The following is a 14,615-nucleotide window of genomic DNA, read 5'->3' on the forward strand; positions in this document are numbered from 1 at the left end:
TGTTTGTATGAACCCATTTTAAAGTAAATTTAAAATTTGTTCGTAATTTTTCATGTTTACTATTGGATGTGTATATAATTTCATTGATGTGATTAAAGATTTCACAAAAATCTGTTGGACTTGGAAAATTAATTGTTGCATTATTTTTGTTATGTTTCATTCACTAAATATAATGTTGAAGGATTGTGTATACCAATGTATATTAATTTTTTATGTATGCATGGTGGATTTTTTAAATTCTAATTTCTTTGTCTACAGTTCAAGGGACACTGATTCCCTTGTGGGTTTCCACGTGGATTGTAGGCGGAGGGATTTTTCCTTTTCAAAGTGTGACTAATGCTGTCTAAGTAAAAATTAAAAAAGTTGCTTTTGGTTAATATATTTTCAGCAGAGCTGTGAAGAATACAACAACAGAAAAGTAAGAGACAAGCCAGGATAGTTGACACTTGGAGGTGAAGTCCTTTTGCTTACAACAAGCTTCACATACTTAATAATAACAAATATTAATGTGCATTTTGATATGAGTTCATTGCCTTAACGTGACCTTTATAAATTTGTATGGGGTCGAATTCATAAGAACTTATTGAATTATTTTTGTCAAGCAAAACATATATTTGGGTTGATTCGGTCCTTGATATTCCCCCCTCTCCAACCCATTATTACAAAAATTTGAATAGGTTACCGTATCTATATTTTGATATTGGTATTACATGTATGCCTTTTGGGTTGATGAGCAAGAGACAACATTGGAAAAACACAAGAATTACTATGTGATCAAATGTTAACCAAACACATCTTCATTTTAGTGTCTGATGACGCGAAGGCAAGCGGATTCGAATATTTGTACTCGCTGTTTCATTGCAATGTTAAAACTAAGATTATAGATCTCAGATGACAATGTTGTTGATTATGATGCTTCATATTTTATCTCCAGAGTAGTTTTGTTTTAAACAAATCTGAGCTTTATCCAGTGAGCTCTTGTGCATAGTAGTCTACATTTTGGTTTCTGAAACGTATAGATATTTTCTTGTGTTCGGTTCTCTCCTCTAGAGTTTTCTTTGCCTATAACTTAACATGAACTGGATGCAAGATTATATCAATCACTGAGGATATGGGTAAAATCAATATGGCTACTATGAAAATTTGCAAAGTAGTCAAAAATCTGTCATGTGATAGGGAGAGGAATATATCAGTAAATACAAATTTTAATCCTGGTATCTATGATAAATTTAAAACAAAATTTAATCCTGGTATCTATGATAAATTTAAAACAAAATTTAATCCTGGTATCTATGATAAATTTAAAACAAAATTTAATCCTGGTATCTATGATAAATTTAAAACAAAATTTAATCCTTATATCTATGATAAATTTAAAACAAAATTTAATCCTGGTATCTATGATGAGTTTATTTACTTAACTGCAGTTACTTGACAGCAGTGTTTAATTGATATATAATTCAAGCGGTTCTACACCAGAGTTGATGTTAATCTAGCCATTCAGTAGGACTTAAAATATTTCAATCCTTTATAGATTGATTTTAACATACTTAAATAAAATACAAAATAGGTAAGCAATGAACATGGTTGTAAATTTTTTTAAATGCTATTTTGTGCTTCTTTGTCAAATATTTGTTTGTTTTGTTCTGATTGAGATTGTGACACGGTAATGACTGTTGTATCCCTATTTTGAACATTTTACCTATAATGTCTGTTTTGTTCACGCATCGTTGTTAATATAATGGAGTTTGATGCGACTGTCATACAAGTGAGAGGTTTAGGGCTATAAAACCAGGTTCAATCCACCATTTTCTACATAAGAAAATGCCTGTACCAAGTCAGGAATATGAAAGCTTTTGTCCATTCGTTTGATGTGTTTTAACTTTTGATTTTGCGATTTGATTAGGGACTTATCGTTTTGAGTTCAGTATATTTTTATTTTACTTTTATTTTCATAAATCCAGCAAATATAAAGATGGTATTTGTATGACTTAATTTGTTTTGCTTTAAAATTCAATGCAATACATTTGAAATTTGTTATCAATTCGTTTGATCTGTTTGAGCTTTTATTATTTTCAATTTAATTACGGACTTTCCGTTTAGAATTTATATCGGAGTTCGGTATTTTTGTTATTTTACTTATTTTAACAGATCGTGACTTCTGGCACTGTTCATGACGTTGTTAAATTGTAAGGTGAAGGGTAATCGGAAGCTCAAGGGTTGATATTACAGCGCATGGCATTATTGATTATGTTCGTTATGCTTGAACAGAAGGACTAGTTCAAGCAAGAATATATTACTAATTGCCAATCCAATCGTCAACTTCCCAGCAGTAGCATACCGTCTTTCTCACCTTATTTTCATTTTGAATCGCTTGCATGTGATACATGTTTAGCAGAAAATGCTTACCCTGTCATTGGTCTCACCTCTTTTTGAGTTAATGTGATTCGATAAGTTTGTAATAATATGAGCAACACGACGGGTGCCACATATGGAGCAGGATCTGCTGACCCTTCTGGAGCACCTGAGATCAACCCCAGTTTTTGGTCGGGTGCATGTTGCTTAGTCTTTAGTTTTTTATGTTGTGTCTTTTGAACTATAATTTGTCTGTTTGTCTTTTTCTTTTTTAGCCATGGCGTTGTCAATTTATTTTCGATTTATGAGTTTGACGACTGTCCCTCTGGCATCTTTCGCCCCTCTTTTGTAGTAGTTGCCTTAAGTTGTCTTCATAATCGATTTATGAGATTTGAAAATCATTTATATTTTACAATTGTTGTTCTTTAGGGAATTTGGTGTTGATGGCCGATCTTTAATAGTATTTGTTAATTTATGCAAACGTCTAGACTCCAGACGATTAAGGGTTTAACATATGGTAATGACAATAACGAGGTGTTGTCCTATTTATGTCTGTTATTTTTGTTATTCGTTCTCGTTCACATGTCCTTTCATATAAAGACATATGATTGATGAAAACAATAAGAATCAAATGAACTCTAAACGAAGCGATAGTGGGTTTGTCTACATAGTCTGAATCTACTGTTACAATTTATACGTGCATCAGTCTTCGTATAAGTATAATGATACGATATGTAGAGCATGTAAATCAGACGAACAACACGTGATGAATTGGATCCAAATCAACATGACTAAACACGTCTCTTTAAATTCTTGTGATTCCAATAGAGCAACGAACAAAGGTAAAAAGTAAAATCACAAAAACGAATAGATAACAACTGTCATATTCCTAACTTGGTACAGGCATTTTCTTATGTAGAAAATGGTGGATTGAACCTGGTTTTATAGCTAACTAAACCTCTCACTTGTATGACATTTGCATCAAATTCCACGAATTTATTTCACATCACGGCCGGGCCATTTTCAATGCTAAATTTTACATCAATTTATCGAATTAGTAATAAGTATCAAACTGCAAGATATTAGTGCTATACCTTTCGGAGCGCCTTAGATCACTACATGTTGGGTTTTTTGGTGGAATTTGTGTAGCTCAATCTTAAATATTTATTTTGTGTTTTGTATACGGTTGTTAGTCTATAAATTTTGTCGTTTTTCGTTTTTTTGTCAGGGAACTGTCAGTTTGTTTTCGACTGATGAGTTTTGATTATCGATTTAGTGAATCAAATAAAAATTGAAGAAAATCTTTGAGCACAGGAAATTAGAGACACGAACTATTATTCCATTATTATTTCGCAATATCGTTTAGCTTATAACAACAATAAGTTTATACTTAACACTGTTCGTCATTTGTTTGGTGAATAGCTCCAATGCATGACCATTTAAATAATTACCATCTATCCAATTTATGGATATTCAAAACGATTGGAAATGACTTATTGATATTTATCTGGTCTTCAGCAACAGTAATATTCCATCAAATAAGCAATTATCATTAATATTTCATTTAACCCTTTAGATGATGAGGTATTGTAACTAATGAGTTAATTCGACATAGGTTTATGACCGTTTCTTTTATGAATTGATTGTAGATTTATTTGTCTGCGTTTATGAAACAAGTATGGTCTTACAAGATGATCATCAACCGATCCATTTACATTAATCTCCAAGGAAATAGCAAAATGGCTAATTTGATCACGATAAGACAGGAGGATAAATTATACAACACATACAGAAAATCATCTGGATTTATTAAAGGCATTTGTCAATTTTGAGCACAATATTACACATTATGTCATATTCATCAATAAATAATCTCAATAAATAAAACAAATAAATAAATAGGATGACTATTTTACAATAAAAATGGCACAGAATGAACAATTATAAATAAATAATGATTCACAATGATATGTTTTGATGACGTCATGGATAAAGTACTCAGGAAATAAATACGTCATGCATAAATAGCAGACGACATTTTGAAATAGAGTTTGGTTCACTATAAAGGTTTCTAATTTAAAACATAAATTGTTCAGAGAAGACTTTTTCTCACAGATATGTGTATTTTGTTGCTCACTACTAATATACCACATTCAACATTCCAATTTATACTCTTGCATGCACTCTTGACTATTTCAAGAAATATTAAGAAAGAAAACAATTGATTAAAATGAAGGTGAATAGTTAATATCGTGGATTTTCCGAGTTATTCGGAACGCAAAATGCATTAAAAATAATATATGAGACAAATTCTTCAACAATTGTAAAGTTTTAACAGAGAACACAACAATATAACCATTGCACATTTTCAACAACAACCAACAACAAATGTTGGGACTGGTTCGTGGATCTTTCTGGCAAGATTAAAGTCTCTTAAAGGAACCAGATTGTTAAGCTTTCGGAATGAAATTGTTAAGAGACAGTAAAATGGCTGGAATTCTGTATCATGCCTTTACAGGTAAGTGTTACGATCTCCTTCTTGTCTGAAAAGGAAAGACGAAATAATTTAGTATTACAGGAGATAGTGAAAGTATATTATGATATTATTTTGCAACAATCTTAACAAACTAATTTATAATATTTTTTTCTACAGTTTAAAACCCAGTTGATAATGTTTTGAAACACTGTTAAGTGCACACTAGAAACACTGTTGTTTTCCCTTATAGTGTATGTGTTTCTTCTGTTTTAGTTTGTAACCCGGATTTGTTTTCGCTTAATTGATTGTTTACTATTCATCAACTATACACCTGTTGCTTTTATTTAAGAACTATTATCTGAGTGTTACTCTTTATTTGATTTAAGAAGCCGAAGTAAATGCTTTGTATGTTGATGTCCTGTTTGTTTTCTGTGAGTTTTACAATACTGAACAAGAATGAATTCTGAGCAGATCATTTTTAATGTGTTTTCTTGATAACAATTGTTTATCATTAATTGGATCGTTATGTTGCTGTCTCGTTGTCGTATTTGGTCTAATTTATATTAGAAAAATAGAGAGTGCGCATAAGCGCCTTGTCAAATCGAAGTACCTTTAATTTTATTTGACGTAAAGTATTTTTATAAAAATCATAATGCCTCGTTCACACGTACATTTAATTCGAATTGAATTCGAATCGAATGCGAATCGAATTCGCTAATCGCGTTCACACACTTTTCTTTTTTAATTCGAATTGATTCGAATTGGCTAATTCGAGTTAACTAATTCACATTAGAAATACGTTTTTGTTAATACGAATGAAAAGTTAACGTCGTTAGGACAGTAAAGCGAATTTAACGCGCATTGCAATTCGAATTAGAATTGACGTTATGACGTTAAACGTTTCGAATGCGAATAAAACTAATTCGAATCAGTTAATGCGAATCAAATTCAAATTACGTGTGAACTCAGCATTAATGGTAACAATCTGATACTTACTGGATAAAGGAAGGTTGATATTTCGTCAACGCCTGTATCATTAGTACATGAACAAGTATATGATCCCATGTCTTTCCACGAAATGTTCCGTATCAATAAATCTCCATTACTTAGCACCTGAATCATAAAAAAAAGTGTCATTTAACAATCTATGACTATGATAGCGAATATAATAAGAAAATTCGATATGAATGTTAACGTAAACTGAATGTCAAACATCTACTAATCTACTAAACTATAAAAAGGAGAATTTTAAAGTTGTTTTTTTTTTCCTAAAATTATAAAAATATACTAGAAACTTGAAATGTGATACTAAATATATAAAAATTTCGCAATGAATTGGTATTAATGTCTCAACATAAAATAAACCACTGATTTTGGATTAAATGTTCACATGATAAATTTGTCTAAGAATACGGAGGTAAAAAAACAGCCAAGAATTCAAAGACTAAACATGTTTTATTTTATCATTCTAAAATAGAAATAACCTTACCTCATATTTTTCTGTAGGATGTGAAATTTCTTTGCCTCTCGGTGTAACCCATGATACCACAGGGGATGGACTACCTTCTACTCTGCACATTAGTTGGACAGAGGCACCACTTATTTCGACTCTATGGCTTGTCCATAGAAATATTCTTGCAGAAGCAGCTATAATGGAAAAAATACATAAATAAACTTTCTGTTTATAATTCGAATGATATTATATCAAATATCGTATATTATTTTACAAGTAAAGAAAGAACGATAAAAAAACGAATAAAAAAGTCATGGAAATGTTTGGGTTTTTTAAGAAAATTTTACATTTTCTCGTTAAATCATTCAAAAATATAATATGCTGTATAAATACTGTATATATACTTACAATGAATTGATTTCTTTACGATACATTTTTCGTGAGCTTTGGATTCAAATTGGCCAACTGAAATAAAAGTAATCGGTCAATTAGCAACAGTAAGATCAAATCTATGCATTACGATATAATGTAGAAGAGTCGGTAAATGGTCGATATTAAATTTGTTGAAGAATCGAATAATTTGCTGAATAGTCGATTAGTTTGTTGAATAGTCGATTAATTTGTCGAACAGTCGATTAATTTGCCGAATAGTCGATTAATTTGTTGAATAGGCGATTAATTTATTAATTATGTTCCAATTTTATATAAAGCAATCGACCTTTAAATCATAACGGCAATTGTTTGCATCTTTTAGTACATAAAAATACAGAAAATAACTGTATGCATTTGTACTTACCGACTGAAACTTGTGTTGTCTGAACAATTCTCTGGGTTGCTGTTTCAGCTACACATGTGTACTCCCCTTCGTCCTCGGGAGACAGACAGTCCAAATATAACTTTGATTTAGTAAAACCGAGTCCTATCAATGCTCCTCTTTTCTCGTTTAATATTTCCTCCACAAATAATTCGTCGTTTTTATAATCTCTTGATGGACCCTGGAATAAAATAAAAGATTATGAAATAGTGATCCTCGTTTTACAAAAAGTAATGGTGCAAGCAGGTTGGTTCCACATTTTTCCGGAAATGATATTAAAATCGATACGAAAATAAAGCTTCAATCCCACCTTTCCCTTAATGTATTCTAATTTTGAAATCAAAACACCGAGCTTTGATTACAATTGCAATCATTTAAAACTTTCCTTCTGAAATTATTAAATGGTTTTTGAAACAGCTTAATTTCATGGTACGTGAATGCAGAACAATCAATCGAAATATAAAAAAGCAAAACAAAGCTTTTAAAAGTTTAATCTTTCTAGATTAGATAATAAAAATTCATTTAATACTTGTATTGAATAATTACCTGTTGAATTCTTATACCATTCTTCAGCCAGTGAATTGATGCTGCTGGTTTCCCGCCAGCTTGACATTCCAATACAATGTCTTCGTGTGCTGTTCCTATCGTTTCGCTAGGCAAGTCTTCGCCAGTCTTGAAAAATAATTTATTGTCTTCGGTCGTTCGCTTTTCTGTAATTGAAAAAGAACATTGTGACTTATTTAGAACTTTATTCGTTGAATTAATTTTCATAAAATATAATAAAAGAAAATTGTCGAAAACAAAAATCGTTAATTTCGAATGTCTCAAAACGTCTTAACATTTAAAAGTACAAATGAATGCGTTTAAAACTTTCAATTTAATCTCCAGACGATATTGTTATCAACAATTCAATAACTTCAAAAGCAAGAAAATGGTTGTATTATCTTACCTTTAGCCAGCCGTTTTACTTCCCGAAATAGATTGTCATCACTCTGAAAGAGCAAAAGATGTCAGGTCAAACAAGTACACATTACCCACTTGGAACAGTTCCCACCAGGTTAAATAACACAAATATACTAATAGGTCAAGTATCGTCAAATAAGGAGTGGTTAAGACAGTGAATTATGAGCATACCTAGAAAAAGTATAATGCGGACGTGATGAATGACTTTTGTCACTATTATAAAAAATAAAAATAAAAATACTACAATAAAACTAGAAAATCTCAAAATTATATGTTTGATGTTTTACCTTTAAAAATTCCATAACAATTGAAATTTGAATGTCAATCGTAAAATATCTTCAAAAATAAATTCTTTATAAGATAAATACAGGTACTTACCAAATATCGTCCGAATGATAGAGTTGAGCAAAAAAGAAAGGAAATCAAAATCCTTATTACTGTTGTAGAGATTCCCATTGAAAAATAGCTATTTATATAATCTGAAATAAATAAATAAAAAGAGTTAGTATAATTTAGTACGATCATACATTCTACTATAAACTTTTTGGAAACATATATTTGTAAATATTAAACTCAACAAGCATTGAATTTCTTATATTAACTATATGATTATCTTGGGTATATATATTTTTTTCAATATTAGAAATCGTTATTTCTTTTGGGCTAGTATAAGTATTTCTGATATTGTTCATAATAATATGACCTTCGTTTGATGGGTTATATATTCATCGTTAAAACATGTGTGCTGAGCTTTGGTTGCTAGTTTTTATGTTACAGTACCTACCCTCTATCTATGTTTGTTAAAATCTAAGTACCATTTTTAAACAATTATTTGATAAAACAATTAAAATGCAGTTTAATGCAATAGCGACAATGTCCAGTTTATACTACATGTATTACTTTTATCGAAATTGGCTCTTCTTTTAAAGATCTTTCAGATTTTATGCTCTCAAAAGATTGCTATTTTGGGATTTCCAACTTTTAGCTTCGACAAAACTTGAGGAATATTCCAGAACCACGTGTTGTTTTTTTTTTTTTTTTTTTTTTAGCAGACTTCAACATCTTGTCAAGAAGCATAGGCAATAATACAATACTTCATAAATCATTAAAGTTATCATCATTCATTTCTTTTATAACAATATGATTTAATAAAAAATATATATATATATAAAAATAGCATGAAGGATATATCTTTTCAAGTACAACGAACTAAATAAAGATATTGATAAAAGTCCATTCAAAGAACTGGAATTTTGCGTATATAGAATACCTAACGAAAGATTGCATCATCTTCAATTAATATTCAAATATTAATTTTAACTTACCTTGATTTACAGAGATCACTTGTTTCTAGTTTAATATAATTCCTTTAGTTTCTTTCTAGAAAAAATCCAAAATTCCAATATAAAAGTAAGTTCTGATTTTTTACACTGTAAATTTAATATTAGTATGTATGCTCAGACTCTGAATAAGTTTTATAATCACTAGTTCCAACAATACGAATTTTATATCAGAATTGCCTTCTTGGTGACGTCACTCATTGCGCCCACGTGCCTGAAATATGTCACGCTTAAATTGGTGTGAATTTACTGGCCATACTATTGGCTACTTGGTCCCGAGGGTGTCACCAAAAATGTCTAATGCCATTCATTATGATGATATCGGAAGTAGAAATTTCCTTATATGTGATTACGGGCGTGGCAAAAATCACCTAAGTGTAAAATAGTAATGGCCCGAAGCAATTACAAGGTTCATTCATAAGAATTCCAACATTGTACAACACTATGTTAATCTGTCTATTGAATGTGCGATTATTGATTTAGTTGGATACATTCCATAACTTATGGCTTTATATTCTTATCGATGACCAATAAACTAATTTAAGGTAAATTCCTCATTTCTATTGACCGTCAAGTGGGTAATATTTATCTTGTATTCTCAATCCTCATTCAAAATAAGCCAAAATTTATCATTTATTGTAAAGAGAAAATAAGCTCAACCCTCGTCAAAATAATCAAAATTAACTTTTGACCTTAAAAGGATACAGAATCTTTTATTTTAGCCACCTTCGTCAAAATTAAGCATCGATTTTAAAGATGGTACATGTTATCTTCGTTACCTCGTCAAAGTATTCAAAAATGTCTTTCAAAAAAGGTACATTAAATTCAATAATAATTGTATTTGCAAATAATACCTATATGGGTAAAGCAAAAACAATTAATATAAACAATATTAACAACATTCATGAAATAAGGTATGAACATATAACAAAAAATAAGTTTTAATTATCAATCTTCATTAAAAGAAAATATCAATATAAAATGAACTCACTAAACTCAGTTACAAGAGCATCTTCTTTCTTGACGTTCTTTTAAAAATATTCGGTCACAGACTTACTACCGGTTTAAATTTAATTGATTCACTTGAAAATCCTACTGTGTAAAGATATTCGGTCACAGCGAATCAATTGTTATACACTTTAAATATTGCTTCCTTGTTGCATATCACTTTTCAGAAGTCATTTATTTCGTTGAACCTTTTAAAACACTTAACCAATTTCTTGGTCGATCTCAGGATTTATGTAGTGAGATTTAAAATATATACAGCCTTGTAGGTTTATCTTTTCTTTCTTGTATTTTCAATATTAATATGTTAATCTTTATTGTTAATATTATACATCACATAATGCAACTTGCAACTATGTGTGCATTTTCGCTGCGGTTACTCGGTAACTTCGGCTGGGCTTTTCATTCAAATACAATATATATTTTAATTAGATTAATTTAAATAAAAATCTACCATCATACAAAATTTTACTGTATTCGTCATTTCATAAACGTTATCGACCCGTTTGAAAAAATTAAAACTTGAATTTCATGTTGGACAATAACGAAACAATTCTTTAACATACATGAAATATTTGCTACTGGACGTCAATCATCCAACAATGAACCAATCAAAGTAATCAGGGATAATGAAATGCTTTAAAATTAAAATTTGAATTTGCTTGTCATGTTATACCGAAAAAATTGTCAAACTAGGGAAATCGGCGTATAACTTCCGACAAAAATCTGCCTTTATTGACCCTGTGATATGCGTGAGGCTACATGTAACATGCCAATTTGGATACGTGCGATAATTACCGAAGGCACCACATACGGAATATCATCTCATTTCTACATTTACCTTACCGACATTGGCGACATACTTTTAATGATCCCAGACACGTTTTGTACAAAGTTAATACAAGATTTGTTTATAACGCTTATATACAAATTAAACATTAGTTGAAACTGTTTTTTAATGTGGAACATGATTATTTTTGCTGAAATTTCTCTCTGTTTCCAATATACCCTCATTTTCAAGTGTCAGTCCAAATTTCCCGTACTTTCATCCCAGACGGCCTCTATAACGGGACCTACCGACATTTTTTTTGTTATCAATTCGTTCTTTTTCTGAAGATGCATGCAATATTTGCCACTGGACGTTAAACACACATCAGCCAATCAATATGTCTACTGTATCTGATGGTCGCCCTATCATGTTAAGGTACATTTTTATCAGAAATTTTCAATTGAAATAATATACTAAATATATTTGAAAAATTCTATCGTAATCTATGAAAATGAAGATATCAAATAATCATTTCTGACACTTTCAAATCTGACAACAAACTTTCGGAATTTTATGGAGATGACTGAAAAAAAATGTCCAAATAAAAAACCTATTATACGGATTGTTTGCAGTGTTTAAACTAAGTTCCCCGCCTGATATGGACATTTGGTTCAATTGCTAAAAACAAATTACATGTATAAACTTTAAACTTTAAAAAGTTTACAACTTGGTAGGCCTTGGACACCAATTGGTCAAATATCCATAAGCGTAAAGGACGATTTCTATGGTCAATGTTACCATTTATCAGGGTTATCAGAATTTTTTTTTACATATCCAATTTTTTTATTATTATTATTCATTTATCAATCATGCTTTTGTAAATTCAATTTGAACATTTTTTTTAGTTACGAAATTAACAGATTACGGTCGAAAATAAAACCAGTACATTGTATTTGCAATTATATTTCAAATGATGAAATACAAATGTATGACGAAAAAGTAATTAGAAAATAAATCTAGTGTTTTAATGATATTAATATTGTGCTAGACTACAATGTTTAATTTCTAATCCTTCCATAACGTGTGTCTCATGGCAATCATACCACATCTTTTTATTTTATATGACTTGAAATATTCTATAACATAAAATTGGTTATTGGAATAAAAACCAGAAAAAAATAATATATAGATAAACTCATCATCGATACCAGGATTGGAATTTTGAATGCAAGCCGCGCGTTGACTCATCTGTGATGCTAAAATCAAAAAAGTCTACAAAGTCCGAATAAAGAGCGAAGTTTAGATAGGGGGTCTTCCGGGATCTTGGATTTAGAAATACTAGAAAATAAGGTCTAGATCTTTGATGTAATGTGCAAATTTTTAGAGTAGTAGGTAATTCATGTGTAAGAATTTTTATTATAATATAGAAAATGCCATGTTTGATCATTTTTATGATTGTATTTTACAAAAAAAAAGAATTCTTTGTTTGATTAAGTGTTTTCCAACTTTGTCAAATAAGGGGAGGAAACTCAAATGCAAGGGCAGATAATTCAGATAGTGTTACTTTTACAAAAGAATGTGTTAGGAATTTACCCATTTTTACATGTAGCAAGAAAACGAGTCCGGTGACCCCATTTTTTCTTTTTCTTGTCTGAAAGCATAATATTGGAGCTATCTTCTCATATTTTATCTCAAAATTCTATGGTGTTGTTTGCGTTTTATTTCGGAAAATTGGGTTTTCCATGCATAATCTATACAAAATCTTGAAAATTTTGCACAACCTGTAGTGTGAAAATAAGTCCCGTGACCCATTCTTTTTATCAATGTTTTTAAACAAGCAGGATATAAACTACATTTTGGCAAATTATTAAAAAATTCTATGGATTATAATTTAGACACCCCATCTACCTTAATGTTACAACGTACACTTTTACTTATTTAATGGTCTTGATGGAGTTTAAACAATAGATAACTATAGACGGTTACTCAATAAAAGTGAGCCAAAATCATTAACGATAGAGAAAATAGGCTAAAATTATAAAGAATAGAGGACAAAGGGCATAGAATATTATAAGTAGAGGAAAATAATTTAAAAATTAAAGAATATAGAATTCTGGGACCCACTATCCAAATACACTACACCACATAAGATTTTGGTTGTTAAACCACTTTCACACAGATAATAATTCATCCTTTTTCATGACGTTTATTTTTATAACCCGTATTTAAGGTGTGGTGTCTCTTATAAGCAAAGTATCGAATTTACAAGCGTTATTATATGAACCAAAAAATTAGAGAACATGAATAAAACAGAAAGTCCGTGTGAGTATGCTCTTTTACTCTAAGTCAAAATTAAAGTCGTATTATATTATTGGTTTCTTTCCATCTACCTTCATGTGTCCATCTTCATAAATAACGGTCCATGTGTTATACTAATCATCAAAGGTCAACTTGAAGTAGCAATGATCGTCGATGGTCAATGTTCCAATAAAGGCATACCCCTTTACCTTTTGTAGGTCATGGGATTTCCATCTAGATAATTTGTGACACCATTCTTTCTTTTTGACGAAAGAGAAATGTATCTATTATTAATCAAAATATACAGGAACAAGATTTTGCAAGAAAGTTTATTTAAAAAAAATTTCAATGCAAACATACATTTGTTTCACTTCATTTATGGAACAGACAATTTTATTTTCTTCAAAAATTAAGAATCAGCAAATGATTTAAAAATGTACGAGAATGAAAGATAATCAGTACCTCAACACTGACTACTGGGCGACCTATATACCCATGGGTTTTAGTCAATCAGCAAAGACATAAAATCATACATAAATGAAAGTATATAACACCAAATAAAAAATTAAGCTTTATATATATGGAGTTTTATCATGTCTTCTTATTTTTACATACAAAGAAAGTAAAATTTTATCGTTTTTTTAAATAAGATCGCATAGCAAAACCTAAATTTAGTCTTATAAATTTGAATTTCAAATCAAGTGACAAACTTTACCTGTTGACCTGAATGTAACAGGAATATCTATGTTACAGTGTTAGTGAGCTATTTCTCTGACACACTAACCTAAGATGTATAACTTTTAACACATCATTTTCTTTATAACCGAAGAAAGCATTGCAAAGATATACTATTATTGTTTTGTAGCATTTTTAAGGTCTGATGAATGGCTGTTCTTGAATAAATGTTAATATTAAAAACACATGTAGCGTTTTCTACCACAAGGTATAGATTGCATTAGTCGTATTTGGCAAAACTTTTCGGAGTTTTCGGTTACTGATGTTTTGAGTTAGCTTTCAAACGGTTTTGATTCGAGCGACACTGGCAAGCCATTTGAAACGAAACACGCGTTTTATGTACTAATTATAAGCAACACATGTACAACAACAATAGTGATATCAACAACAAACAATAGTGATATCAA

At 30.2% G+C, this 14,615-nt stretch overlaps 1 protein-coding gene across 1 annotated transcript; it reads right to left on the minus strand.

Moving 5' to 3' along the window:
- Nucleotides 1–4,146: 4,146 nt before the first annotated feature.
- LOC143071970 (zwei Ig domain protein zig-4-like) lies at nucleotides 4,147–9,542 on the minus strand. The gene is made up of 9 exons (XM_076246701.1): nucleotides 9,387–9,542; nucleotides 8,440–8,540; nucleotides 8,048–8,090; nucleotides 7,645–7,808; nucleotides 7,081–7,279; nucleotides 6,693–6,749; nucleotides 6,321–6,478; nucleotides 5,828–5,944; nucleotides 4,147–4,898 (listed from the first exon to the last, which is right to left on the minus strand). The coding sequence occupies exons 2-9, from the start codon at nucleotides 8,515–8,517 to the stop codon at nucleotides 4,881–4,883; spliced, it is 834 nt and encodes a 277-aa protein (XP_076102816.1). The 5' UTR covers nucleotides 8,518–8,540; nucleotides 9,387–9,542; the 3' UTR covers nucleotides 4,147–4,880.
- Nucleotides 9,543–14,615: the final 5,073 nt, after the last annotated feature.

The sequence above is a fragment of the Mytilus galloprovincialis genome, chromosome 4 (assembly GCF_965363235.1).
Source record: "Mytilus galloprovincialis chromosome 4, xbMytGall1.hap1.1, whole genome shotgun sequence".
In the NCBI taxonomy this organism is placed as follows: domain Eukaryota; kingdom Metazoa; phylum Mollusca; class Bivalvia; order Mytilida; family Mytilidae; genus Mytilus; species Mytilus galloprovincialis.